General features: G+C 39.4%; 1 protein-coding gene across 2 annotated transcripts; it reads right to left on the minus strand.

Moving 5' to 3' along the window:
* Positions 1-315: 315 nt before the first annotated feature.
* Positions 316-12,736, minus strand: nt5c2l1 (5'-nucleotidase, cytosolic II, like 1). Of its 2 annotated transcripts, XM_050052929.1 has the most exons (18): positions 12,455-12,736; positions 10,626-10,699; positions 10,361-10,478; positions 8,223-8,318; positions 7,471-7,562; positions 6,843-6,900; positions 6,650-6,743; positions 6,485-6,538; positions 6,319-6,402; positions 6,181-6,216; positions 5,987-6,094; positions 5,831-5,897; positions 3,667-3,837; positions 3,532-3,583; positions 3,231-3,291; positions 986-1,162; positions 799-892; positions 316-714 (listed from the first exon to the last, which is right to left on the minus strand). In XM_050052929.1, the coding sequence occupies exons 1-17, from the start codon at positions 12,511-12,513 to the stop codon at positions 800-802; spliced, it is 1,494 nt and encodes a 497-aa protein (XP_049908886.1). In that variant the 5' UTR covers positions 12,514-12,736; the 3' UTR covers positions 316-714; position 799. The 2 variants fall into 2 exon arrangements, with proteins under 2 accessions (XP_049908886.1, XP_049908887.1); XM_050052930.1 differs by lacking the exons at positions 7,471-7,562; positions 8,223-8,318; positions 10,361-10,478; positions 10,626-10,699; positions 12,455-12,736 and adding an exon at positions 7,017-7,442.
* Between the last annotated feature and the right edge of the window lie 1,017 nt (positions 12,737-13,753).

The following is a 13,753-nucleotide window of genomic DNA, read 5'->3' on the forward strand; positions in this document are numbered from 1 at the left end:
ACTCCAATGGCCTCCACAGTCACCAGATCTCAATCCAATAGTGCACCTTTGGGATGTGGTGGGACAGGAGATTCACATCATGGATGTGTAGCCGACAAATCTGCAGCAACTGTGTGATGCTATCATGTCAATATGGACCAAGATCTCTGAGGAATGTTTCCAGCACCTTGTTGAATCTGTGCCACCAAGAATTAAGGCAGCTCTGAAGGCAAAAAGGAGTCCAACCTGGTACTAGCAAGGTGTACCTAATAAAGTCTCCAGTGAGTGTATGTATAGCTGAAGTTGTTGTACTTCAATGAAAACAATGCAAACAAATAATACGAATGATTTATTGAAATGAGACAAACAGCACACAAATAAAGTCACTTTTTAAAAACCATTACACAAACCTCAGATTGAAAGTGCACATGCACCACACCATACAACAACACATTAACACTCATATATACAGTAACCCTGAGTCTGCTTTGCATTTGAATCCTAAAATCACATTGCAAGGCATAACACTTTGTGTCCACTAGGTGGAGCAATAAGTTAGTTTCTCTGTATTGGAGGCACTTCACACAGCTGGAGCAAACACTTTAAACAAGCACAGGTGCACACAGTCACCTTTATCTGTGTCCGTGACACAACGAAGCACATGAGAAGATTCCTCTGAAACATCTTCCTCTGAAGCATCTTCCTCTAAAGCATCTTGGTCAGCTGTCTTCAGCACTGTGAGTAAGGGCCATTTTAATGAACTACTGGCAGAACTGATCAAATTTTAATACTGCATGATTATGATAATTTGATAATTACCTTAGTTCATGCTCATCTTCACCATATTGTTGGTGACAGTGACCTCTGCTGAAGCAAAGTCATTCGAGGGTTGACTCACTGCTTCATGGGGCATCTGAAAGAGTTCAGGAGTGAGATAAAGAGTGAGCATCATGATAAACTATAAAGGAACAGATGTATTGTCTGTGCAGGTGTGTGTATGGCTGACCAGGACTGGGGGAGCCATGAAGAGATAATTGAAGGGGTAGTGCAGCAGGTTGAGGCAGGTGGAGGAGTACAGATCTGCATATCGCATCAGCTGACTGGCAAACAGCGTCTGTCTGGCACCGCTGCGCAGGAGGCTGCCCATCTGGCCGTAGGACATGTCCATTCTGTAGGTCAGCACCTGCAAACACAAACAACAAATCACACCAGCTGAAAAAAACTGCACAGAGTGTCATAAAACATCTGAAACACAACAGCTTATAGTATCAGACATCCTGTTTTTGCAACAATGCATTCTTTAAGTTTTTGTCATTATTATTCCAGTGCCGAGTCACCAGAAGAAAATGTTGGCATTGTACATGTATGCAAACCATGAATATGTTACATTTGCACGTTGGATGTGTATCATATCAATGTTTCTAAAGTGATGTTGTATACGAGCTGACTTTAGCATTGGAAGGTGGAGATAGTGGATGGTGTGACCTATGTGAGATGGCTGCCAAACTGCAGACCACTGTCCAAGACCAACAAACAACGGCTTTTGGGTACCAAACGTTTTGTAGCAAACTGTTGCTGTAAGAGCCACTTAAGCACATATTTACATTTGGTAAAATGTCTGTGCTGATATAACACATCATATAAGTTATGAAGATACTTCAGTTCATACAACATCCATCCATCCATTTTTATCCACTTATTTGTGACCTGGTCACGGGGGCAGCAGGCCAACCAAGCACTCCAGACATCCCTCTCCCCAGGAACACTTTCCAGCTCCTCCTGGGGGACCCTGAGGTATTCCCAGGCCAGATGAGATATATAATCCCTCCAGCGTGTTCTGGGTCTGCCCCGGGACCTCCTACCAGTGGGATGTGCCTGGAACACCTCCAGCGGGAGGCGCCCAGGACGCATCCTGATCAGATGACGAACCACCTCAACTGACCCCTTTCGAGCTCCCTCCGGATATCCGAGCTCCTCACCCTATCCCTAAGGCTGAGTTCAGCCACCCCACGGAGGAACCTCATAGGGTTTAGCAGTGGACTGTGCAAAGGTTATGTTTATAATTACTTTATTTATGTGTTGTAATACACTCATGAGTTATTTACACCAGGTGTGGTGCCCTAAGGCAGTTTGGTGCACACGACAAAAAGAGATTGTGGACAATATCATGTGTAAAAGACGACATGAAGCTTGTGTTGGTTTGGATTGTGTCAAGTTTTTAACTGTGTTGTGTCATATTAAAGTGTATAGTAGTGGGTAATACGTGAGAATATGTATAGAAATAGGACATCGAATTGGTAGTAGACTGTACCTGTAATGTTACCGTTGTGTTTCTCTTTTTGTATTCTCAATAAACCTCGTTCAACTTTTTCCCTGCCTCATGAGTACTGTGGATCTCCAGAAAAGGAACAGAAACGCTAGTCAAAACCGAGACACCTCACAAACTAAGTGGAAACACCACTATAGTTGCTGTGTTTCCAGCGGCATATAAGTCTCCTAACATGGGTTTGTTGTGGCAACTTGTTGCTATTTTCCAGCAACTTTTTAGCCACCAAACGTAGGTGTTCTGTAGCAAACGGTTGCTATTTCCAGTGGGGTTAAAGCCACAAACGGCAATTGTTTTTACAAATGCCCCTGCATTGTCTTGCTGGGATAGTATCATAGAAAGCAGTTGATTTCTAGCAAGACATTGCTGCTTTTCCAGCAGGGACTGTGCCCCCCTAAACCGGGTACTAAAAGCCAAAACATGACTTTTTTTAATCCTTTACCTAACCACACTTTGACCACAGCGTTGTTGTAACATTAAGTGTCAACATATCAGCTACATAAGAATGTGCAAATGTAATGCCAACATTTTTCTAGCAATTTGGTTGTGAAAAGCCTTCAAGCGATGTAAAGTGTGCAGGATTTTTGCTTTTGATGCTAGACAGCTTTGACAGCTTTGAAATCGTCATCTGGTATAGTGTAGACATTTGGCATCATACCAGAGTTCCCAGAGCAAAAACTGTCCCACAATTTCATGTGCTGTTCATGATCTAATTTACTGCTAAACAAAATTCACTTTGTACTAATGCTTGGCTGTTTCCAATGACAGTAAAGCTGTGTGTTAAATGACAAAAACATCTTAAGAACCTTCAATGTAGTTAAAACAGCAACGTCTTTAGCAACATATCCTGAACCAGTATATAACTACCTAAAATAAAACTTGAAGAATTGAAATATTCAGTTGTGTTTTTAAACGTGGAGCTCACCTTCATTCTTGACTGAACGGCACAGATTTCAGGACACTCCTGACTGTCACTGTCCAGGTGCCTTCAGGTGACCAACACAGAAAACAGTTAACAGCTTTGATAATCATTAATACTTGATACACATGATTTGATTGTTGCATGCACATGTACTACAACAGATACAGGTTTACAAATGGTATAAATGATAGATCATAGATTATAATATATTCATCAATTTCCACGTGAACTCATGATTAATTCATCATCTATTAGCTGTGTATAAACATTCAGTAAGTGTTAATTATGTAACTGAAGAGCTCACTTGTAAAGTTCAGCTAAGAAGATGTCGAGACGTTTCAGCTCCTCAAACACATCTGCAAAACCAAGAAAGTCATCAAGACTTTGAAACGATCACAATAAAACAACAACAAGCACAATGTTGTCTACAAGTTCTTACTCTTCTTCTTCTCCCACAACTGCACCTCCTTAGTGAGCTCTGGTACGACCAGGAAAGTCTTCCAGCCCTGACGCTTCTTGGATTTGAGGATGTCTCCAAAGATGTGGTCGCCAACATAGAGAATGTCTTTACCTTTGACCTCCAGCAGATCACTGACGATGTCCGAAGATCCTGCAAACAGAATATTTAGTTAAACTATTACATAAGATAATACAAAAGCAGGATTAAATCATAACTGTATTCACATCATAAGCACATATAAAGAAATATACATACAGGAGCAAATGACTGAATACCTAACTATGAAACACTACTGAACACTTAATATTAAACCACTAGAGGTGTAGCTTTGAGATTTTTGAATTTTACTCTCATTTCAAATTGTGTACCTTTAAAAAACACAAGTATTTTGTTTTTAAGGTTTCACAAATTCAGACAGAAAATGAGAAAGTGTCTAGAAAGTAGAGAAAATAGATTAAAAAAATGTTCATATTAATTTGGTAATTTTTGGATTTAAATATTCTCATGAGGCCAAAAATAAATGAATAAATTCTAATTATTATTATTATTATCATTATTATTATTATTATTATTAATTTAATACATTTAGTTGTATTGGTTAGAAAATTTTAAACTCCCACATGTGAGCTGCTGAGGAGCACCCAGACCCCAGATAAACAGATAGAAACATTCAAATAGAGACACTAAAATTTTATATCCAATTTGTGAGATTTTTTTTTTTTTTTAAAAGTCATTATTTTAAATAATACAAAAAATGATAATAAACTTTGTCTTTGTAGTACTGCATTGAATAAAATAGTAATAATTACCAAAAGTTACCCAAAACACAACACAATAAGATAAAACAGAAAAAAATAAACAAACTAGAATTACTGCCTCACAGTTGTATGCCTCCACAAAGCAGTCAAGTTGCAGTTACAGTTTACAGCTGTCATTGCTTTAAATACGGATGTTCCTGCAAAGAAGCTACAAATTCTTTAACATGATGCTTAACACATGTCTTCCCCCGGCAGCACAAAAGATCTGTACAGTCAGCACAGTTTGAAGGTGGGCACCCAAGATTAGAGTCACCCATCCACTATCTGACCAAATGTCTTCTCTGGTCCTGAGATATGACGTTGCATAATGGCTAGAAAAGTGTTTTTGCAGAACATTATGATGTCACAGTGACACTGACCTTTAACCTTTTAGATACAAAATGTCATCACTGCATCATTTTATCCTATTAGATAGTTATGTGTGTGTGAATTCTAGAGTTAGGGCCAAAAACATGTTTTGTGAGGTCACAGTGACATTTGACCACCAAAATCTAACCAGTTCATTGTTGAGTCGAAGTGGACATTTGTGCCAAATTTAAAAAAAACTCCTTCAAGACCTTATTGAGATATTGCGTTCATGGGAATGAGACACACAAAGGTCACAGCGACCTTGACCTGTGATCGCCAAATTCTAATCAGTTAATCCTCGAGTCCAAGCTGATGTTTTTGCCAAAGTTGAAGAAATTCCTTCAAGGTGTTCTTAAGATATTGTGTTCACAAGCTCAAGACAAAAGAAGTCTCAACGTCCTTAACCATTGACCTTTGACAACTAAAATTGAGTTAATCATCAACAACAACCACTTCTCAAACCATTATCCCTGCTGGAAACACTGCGCTTTCTCAGTAAAAGATAACCACTTCAAAGCGCATTATCCTCAATGGAAAAACATTGATGGATCACAATAAATTACCTATGTTTTGTGGCTAAAAGATGCTGGAGAAACAGCCATGACTCGTTAGATCACAACCAGTTTTTTTTTTTTTTTTGCTGGACTCACTTCTGCAGCTAGGCAGGCGTCTCACTAAGGTGACACACCATCCAACCTCCTCTTCAAGTACCAATGCCAGTCTCTGCTCACTTTGTAAACACTGATATGATACATATGAAACATGCAAATGTAACATATTTGTGGTTTGCATACAATGCCAACATTTTCTTCTGGTAACTGGGATCCTACACGCTATGCTCAATAACGAGACATATTACTACTTCCAAACCTCAAAAATGCTTGTGTTGTCTTCATTCATTTATTCAGTGTATTTTATGTGACAAATTCTAAAGCAAAACACACAATGAATGAACAGAAAACATAAATGAATCTCACCTCCAGAGTAAACAGTTCCCTTTTGGAGGTCGCCTGTGTACGTCCCAATCCGAAGCTTTCCTGTGTCCTGTGTCCCAGAAATGCAAAATGTTAATGAAACCTACTGCCGTTCCAACATTAACATGTAAATCTCCAGTAAGAGACACTCTGTCATACCGTGTCCACTTGTCTCAGCACCGTCCCCTCGGCAAAGAACAGCGGCTTTTTGGTGTCCACCACGATGAGGTCAAAATAGGAGCGCCAGGACCTTTTTTGACTTCCAGGCTAGAAATAAAGGGTAGTGTTTCATTCACATGATTCGATGACATGGACATGTTCTGAATATTCAAAGCAAAGTTAACATTTCTTACCATGTGATTATTTTCAAGCAGGTATTTCATAATGACCTTGATGAGAAAGAAGAATCATTCTGAATGTCTCCACTTCATTTTTATATAATTTATGGACTGTTTAGTCAGACATAGTACACAATATGTTTTGAAGCTGACCTCAGTGTAGCTGTAGTCACTGTTGGTGGCAAGGAAGACCTTGGCCCCCAATTTAATCCGGTCCAAGAGTATAGGGAGATTTGGCTGTAAAGAACGCATTCATTTGTTGAATATTTCAACCTTTTTTTTTTTTTTTAGTCATTTTGGTGCTCATCAGTTTACTCACATCTTTGATAACATATTTGTCCAAATTCTTGATAGTCTGTCCCTTCAGGGTTCCCTACACAGCACACCCATTAAGTACAACAGTTTGAGACAAAGAATGATTTCCGATGCCAACAAAAGGACACAATTCCACATCTTTTAAGAGAGATTTGTTATTTCAGCTCACAGTATCGTGAATGAAGTCCATCGCCTTTCGAACATCTTGGAACATGCTTCTGTAGGACATAAACAAGTCGCCGTGCTGGTAACCAGTCGCAGCGCTGGTGGAAGAAATAATTCACTGGTTAATTTTTAATAGTTCAGGCCTGAAGAGGAAGAGTCAGAAGTATGTATGCGGGAAATAAAAGGAATCCACTCACTTTATGTATCTGGTGCATCTGGCGAAGAAGTCCACAAGGCAGGTGTAGAGATAAGTCTCTGCAGGGTACATGCAAACACAGGTCAGTTAGCTAACACTTAAAGCTGCTGATGTCATAAATCAGCATCCTAAATAAACTCCAATACATCAAGAACTCTGCTGTCTGTCTGCTCACCCATCCCTACTGTGTCTCTCAGAACCTCCACTGGCTCCCTGTCCCTCAAAGCATCCAAGTCCTTCTTCTCACTCACAAAACCCTCCAGCTTCCCGCAGCCCCCACTCCTCTGATGCCAACCCCCTGACCAACTGCCAACCCTCCACTGCTCAGGACCAAGCACCAAACCTGGGGCGACAGAGCCTTCTCCATAGCCGCCCCCTCCCTCTGGAGCTCTCTCCCCAAACACATTCGAGACTTCATTCCTCTCCCGATTCAAATCGCTCATCAAACTCATCTTTTCAAAACTGTATACTATTCCACGATCGTTTTTAACTAATGTAAAGTGTCTTTGAGTACCATGAAAAGCGCTCTACAAATGAACAAGAGTTTAGGAGTAGCAAACATTACAGAATCATGCAGAAAATACCAATGTAACTTTTAAATTCACCATTTCTACATGCACATTTTATACCTGACAGATTGAAGAGAGTGTTGAGAATGTAGAAACGGTCGGTGTCATCTCTTTGAATGAACTTGTTGGGGTAGTACTTGTTAATATCTTTCCTGTGGAACACAAACACAGCACGGGTCAATATTCCAAATGCACAAACACAAGCTAACAGACTGAAACAACTGATGTAAAGCAGTAAACAAATGTGCTCATGGTTATAAAAGAGTCTGTGTCAAATTGTGTGACTATATATAAAAAACAAAACGATGTAGGTGCACTCATGTTTGACTGCTGCTAACCAGAAAACCAGTAAGACCACACTGAGTCAGCTCACCTCAGCTGACCGTCACGCTGCAGGCGTTACTAGCTGTTTGTGTTTCCATTGTAAACCAATAACTACGAGTACAAACAACCACCATAGGCAGGTTTTAATTAAACTGTAGCTGTTTACTTTTCTGTCACAGCAAAAACACTGTGGAAACTGAGCAGCATGTTTTCAGTGGATCTCAATTTCTTCTTGTATTTCTTTTTTAATTTTAATGTTGTGTTCCATTCATTATATTTAACTTTAGAAGATAAGATTAAAACAGAATACTTAACAGAATAAAACAGAATAGTTTTCATCTTTAAATATTTAACCAGTGGTGAGAAAAGTATGGTGAATATAGTTCACATTTGGCCTCTTACCTGTAGTGCTATTTATCAATCTAGATTGTTTTGGTGTATGTTAGTGTAGTATGTGGCAACATTTCTGTGCTAAATTTTGACTCTACCCTTTGAGGAAGTGGAAGCCATGACTGCAGACTAAAATGTTTCCGTTTGAATCCACCTTCAGGAGGTTCCCGTATGTGGTGTCGATCACTAAACCGCTGAGGGTGGGGGAAAAAGACAAGGAGATGTAAATGAGGTCATCAAGACATGACATGATGTAACAGTTGAAGCAGAAAGGAAGCAACAGTCTATTTCAGGACTGCAGTGAGCAGAATATCAATTAATCCATTTTTAAACTAAAGGTCTAGTGTGCAGGATTTAAGAGCAGATGTTGTGTTTTTGTTCCGTTTATATCTACATACAGAGCGGGTCCTCTTCCAGGAAGTCTGCCATGTTGTTTCTACAGGAGCCCAGAATGGACAAATCAAACACTGTCTCTAGATAGGGTCTTTTCCTTTTTTTGCGTCGGCCACCGGAGTTCTTCTACTGAAATTTTTAGACCTGCAACCTTTACCTCTAAATGCACACTGGAATTTTAATTGATGAATCATTTGATCTATTACATGTCAAAAATAGTGAAAATTCACAACTCCCTAAAGGTGATGCCATATTTGGCATTTTTGCTTGAAAAATTACTTAAATCATTTCTTTTCCTGATACTTAAATATAGTTGACAATAACTTTATGGTGATAGTAAATAGTTTATCAGAATTTTTTTTTTTATAATTATTTTCTGTTGCTCAACTAATCAATTGGCCAAATATTCAGCTCTAGTATATTTTCTTATCTTATACAAACTTCTACCTTTATAATCAAAACATTCAAAATTCTACATCAACTTTCCTTCTTTTTCTTTTAATTTAATTGTTTGTCAGTAAATTTGTCTTTGGATCCCTATTGAAACCAATGCATTCTCACTCTGACCTCGTCACATATCTACGTTTATTCTTGGATTTTCAGCATCCACATAGGAAGTGAAAGGTACCCTGGGTGCGTTGGATGTTGATGTTCTGGGACGCCGTGTCAAGTTCTGCCTGTTACATGCATATTCTTTCAAAATACACTTCCTTCTTCACGGGAAATTTACGCAACAACACTGCGAATTGACGTGTTTTTTTTTGTTTGTTTGATTTTGCCTTTAACTACTAGCGCATGCGGTTAGGTTTAGGAAAAAAGAACAGGGTTTGGCTTTACAATCTTGCAGTACACAAACACCACTCTCCCAGGTGAAAGTCAGTGTTTGTTGACCCAACCACCACCCGCCCTACTCGGACTTTTGTTGCTGTAACTTTTGTTCGTGTCCCGTCACGTGTCCCCCTGACACCGGCAAGCGTCTTTAAACTATAAGGGTGAATGGCCACGTATAATGCCAGTGTTAAAGGATGGCTTTTTCATCAGTGTCTGACGCCGCAAGTCACTGCCCAAGTGCCAGATTTTAATGACTTCGGAGTGAGGCCAGGTTGTGAAAACTAAATTTAAAAGTTGTCTTTTGGAAAAATCTGTATTTTGTTGATTACATTATCCATACAAAATAATAATGCTGCATTCAGGTGCTCCTTGATGGTCCCATTGCCCGAGTTGGGAAGTTGTTATTCCAACTTTGGTGTATTCATGAGCTTTAAGTCTTAACGTGGAAACAACATGGACACTACAAAGATGCGTTGTGTTTAATTGCTCAGAGCATTCAAACAACACACTGCTAACAGTTTGAAGATTTATATATATTATATTTTGTCCCAGACTTGTTGCTGCATCAGTACTTCTCCTGAAACTACTAAAATTGACCTGACAAGTGCTTATAATTAACTTTTCCGACTAATCTAGGTCACTCTTTGTTAACAGCAACTAAAGGTTACAACCTAATACGATATTACAATTAACAAATCAAACCTGCCCACTTACTTTCATCCACCATGTTTCTGCATATGATGTCAACTCGGCAACTTGCATACCAGTTGTTTCCGAGTTGTTGTTCCAACCTGAGGGGGTATTCACGAAAATTTTCCCAGACGGGGACTCATTTTCCCGATTATCATGACACCACACGAATGCAGGGTAACTTATATCTTTCCCAAATCGAGAGACAAAAAAATAAAATTGCTTTTCTTCTTTCTTTTGCAGGTTCACCTTCTGTTTCCATAGTACAGAAGATAAATTCATAACTTCATTATTACATGACTTCTAAGTTACAGAAACTAACCGTGTGGGGAAGCTGGGGTCGTATGTGTAGCGTAGAATTTCATGAGGGTATCCAATGGACACCATTCTGTCTCTTATTAGCTCAAAGCCCAGACTCTCGTAGTCAGGAGACTTATACACTGCAAACAAACACAAACAACAACACCGGTAAATCATATGTGGCCTGTTCAAGAGAAAAACCTGAAGCTACAATAAGGAATTCAGTAAACTTCAGATTTTGTGGTAAAACAACAATTCACACACTCAAAGGTGTTTCTGTTACATACTTGCCATCGTGTAGTCCATGTCAAATCCATAGCATTTGATATTTTCAAGCGTCAGACTTCTGTTTACGAACACCCTGTGATCAAACACAACAACACAGCTGAGGTCTGCAAACATGTGACCAAAAAAACCAACAACCTTTGAGCAGAAGATCTAAGAGGTGTTCATTGCATAATCCACATCTGTGGTGGATTTGACGTGTGGTTTCGTCAGGGTCAGTGCAGTATGTTGCAGTATTAGTTTGCATCAGTTCTACTCAGAGGTTGCGTTCAAGTGGGCCTGGGGGGAGGACGTTATCTGTTGTTGTTGTTGTTGTTGTTGTTGTTGTTTTCAAGTCTAAATTTGTTGCTTTTCATTGACATTATTAGGTTTCTTTGTGGCTGCTTTAACAGCTCTTTTTCATCACTGGAGCTTTTTAGAAATTCAGAAACTTCACCTTCATTTTGACCTCGGTTACTTTGTTGTAGCTCCCTGGCTGTATTTCCTACTCCTACAGTGCGGGAGCTGGGTGGAGGGTAGAGATGTTATCATTACCCTCAACAATCTCCACTGCTATTTTAAATGGCTGCAAATTACAAAGAAAATATTGTGTATTTTAAGACTCTTGTGTTCACTGGTGTAACTGGTTTCCTGTGTCACTTGAACCCAGATGCTCCTCTTAATCAGTGACACCCTGACACAGAGGGAGAAGCCTATCTGCAGCACCTCCACACTGGACGACCCAGTCTAAGCCCTCCCTGACAACTCATACATATAGGGTTGCTGTAAATAATTTACCTGCAAGCTCTTGTTTTGTAAGTGTGTTGCTTTTGAGGATCATTCCAGCACATAAAAGCAAACTGGGAACGAGTGCTTCTGATGCAGGAGCGCTTAGTGCAGAGGGTGTCTGCAGATTAAAATATTAAGTCATTTCTGATTGGGTCAGAGATGTTATGTATTACTTAAAGTTAGAAAAATACACAGTTAAAGGTTCCTCTCAGACCTTTATTAAGATATGGAGTCCCTTTTTGGACCTTTAGGGTTTTTTGTTTGGTGCAGAATATTTTGAATTTGTGCATTTGTCCCCCCACAATAAAAACATGAGAATTTTTATTTTGAGAAACTGCTAGAACCTGACTCTTATGTGCAACAATACATCTGGTAAAGTAGGTGGTGGCTGTTTGCAACTAAAGCTGAAACAATCAGCTGATTAATTGATAAGTCCATTGACAGGAAATTAATGCCAACTGCTTTGTTCATAATAATAATAATCACTTTAGTAATTATTTATGGCAAAAAAAGAGGCAAACATTTGATGGTTACATCAATTTATAAATGTGGAAATTTGGTGCTTTTTTTTATACATGATAATCAACTGAATAGTGTTGGATTTTGAAGATATCATCTGAGGTCATTATGTTTGGCTCTGGGTGCATTTTTCACTGTCCTCTGACATGTTATTTACAAAACTGTTAATCAAGAAAATAGTAATGAAAATAGTTGCAGCCATATATACAAACTCAAAAGCAATGTTTGCAATTAGCCGTAAAACAGAGAGAAGAATCATCTATATGGTTGATGTAGGAAGTGCCATGACATTGCCTCCATAAATTGCTGCATACAATTAACCAGTATGCAGGAAATTAAGTGCTTGACCCTCAAAGTTTCTTGGAGGATGAACTCCATGCCCCCTTTTGATATGTGTCCCCCAGAACAAATTGAAATTGAAATTGAAACAAATTCCCCACGCCCCTGCAACTTTCCACTAAGTCTCACGGATATTGAAAGCATTGGTGCTCAGAGTCTATTTGTGTGCCTCTGATATTATCAAATCATTATCAAATGGACTCACATTTGATCAAAGCTCCTCTTCACCCTGGGCTCCTCAGAGATGATGAGATTTCTGTGCATTGTGTCCTGCACACTAAGTATTTTCACGCAGTTTCTATTCAACACTGAGTGCAGCCGGTCACTGGAGAGGCATTTAAATGATCACATTCACCCTGGTGTTGTTGGCGTCGACAGATGTGTTTTTCTCTGGTCCGTATCTCTGTTCACTCCTCCTTGGGACTATTTTGTTTGTTGGTGATGTAAGCGGCTGCATGTCGCGCGCGTCCAGCCCTTCGCCTTTAACTTTGTTCACGCAATCCTCCTGCGAGGCAGTATGCTTTGAGCACGTAGATTGTGTTATCAGGGGCGCACACATGTACCGAGGCTGTAAGCCTGCGTAATACTTAGGAGTTTCCCCGATGAATGTCAGTCCTGCTGTGACCCGGACCAGACAACTGAGCTACATGTACATCAAAACATCTCAGATATCTGAATCTGTCCTTTGCCATAGTGTAAGCCAAGTCTGCACTGCACTGTACAAGCACAGAAGTGTTGTCAGCAAAATGTACTTAAAGTTTTAGAAGTAAAAGTACAAACGCAACGTCTCATTAAAAACATATACAGTACAGATACATAATGTGGAGCAGAACTAAACCTTAAAGATCAGTGTGCACAGTGGAGGCATGCAGGACCCCCATGAAGAGATTCAGGGAAAGCCTACTGTATGTTTTATTGTTCATTATATGAGGATTTAAAGACTTGCTGAAGCCTTTGCAGCTGCACACTGCATCTGCTGATCTGTATTGTTTAGCCAAAAGATAAACCAGGGCCATAATCAGTTTTCTAGCATTGGGGGGAACGCCATCTGCGACCCAGCCCTCCAGGGGGTCTGGAGGAAATTGCCTCCAGAAGAAAGTTTTGAAACTCAACAGCTAAAGTGACTGCATTACATTTTGAAACAAAAATCTTAAAACAGGAGTTCTCAAAGTTTTGATGACCGAGTGCCACTTTAGGGAGCCAGCTATGACTGAGGGCTGCGAAGCAAAAAGGAAACACACTATGACTTTTTCATGACTTCGTCTGACTTTATTTTTAACTTTTTATGACTTTTTGCCCCCCAGAATTTAATGAATTTAACTATATGACTTTTTAGAGACTTCTTTTGACATAGCATAAGGTGACTTGTTTTTCAGGTGTTTTGTGACATACTATAGAATGAATTTATTTCTAACTTGAAATGACATACTGTACTATAGTATGACTCTTTTATTGATTTTGGACGACATATGACTTTTTTTCATGATTTTGGATGACACTATGA

This window comes from Epinephelus moara, chromosome 9 (assembly GCF_006386435.1).
Source record: "Epinephelus moara isolate mb chromosome 9, YSFRI_EMoa_1.0, whole genome shotgun sequence".
In the NCBI taxonomy this organism is placed as follows: Eukaryota; Metazoa; Chordata; class Actinopteri; order Perciformes; family Serranidae; genus Epinephelus; species Epinephelus moara.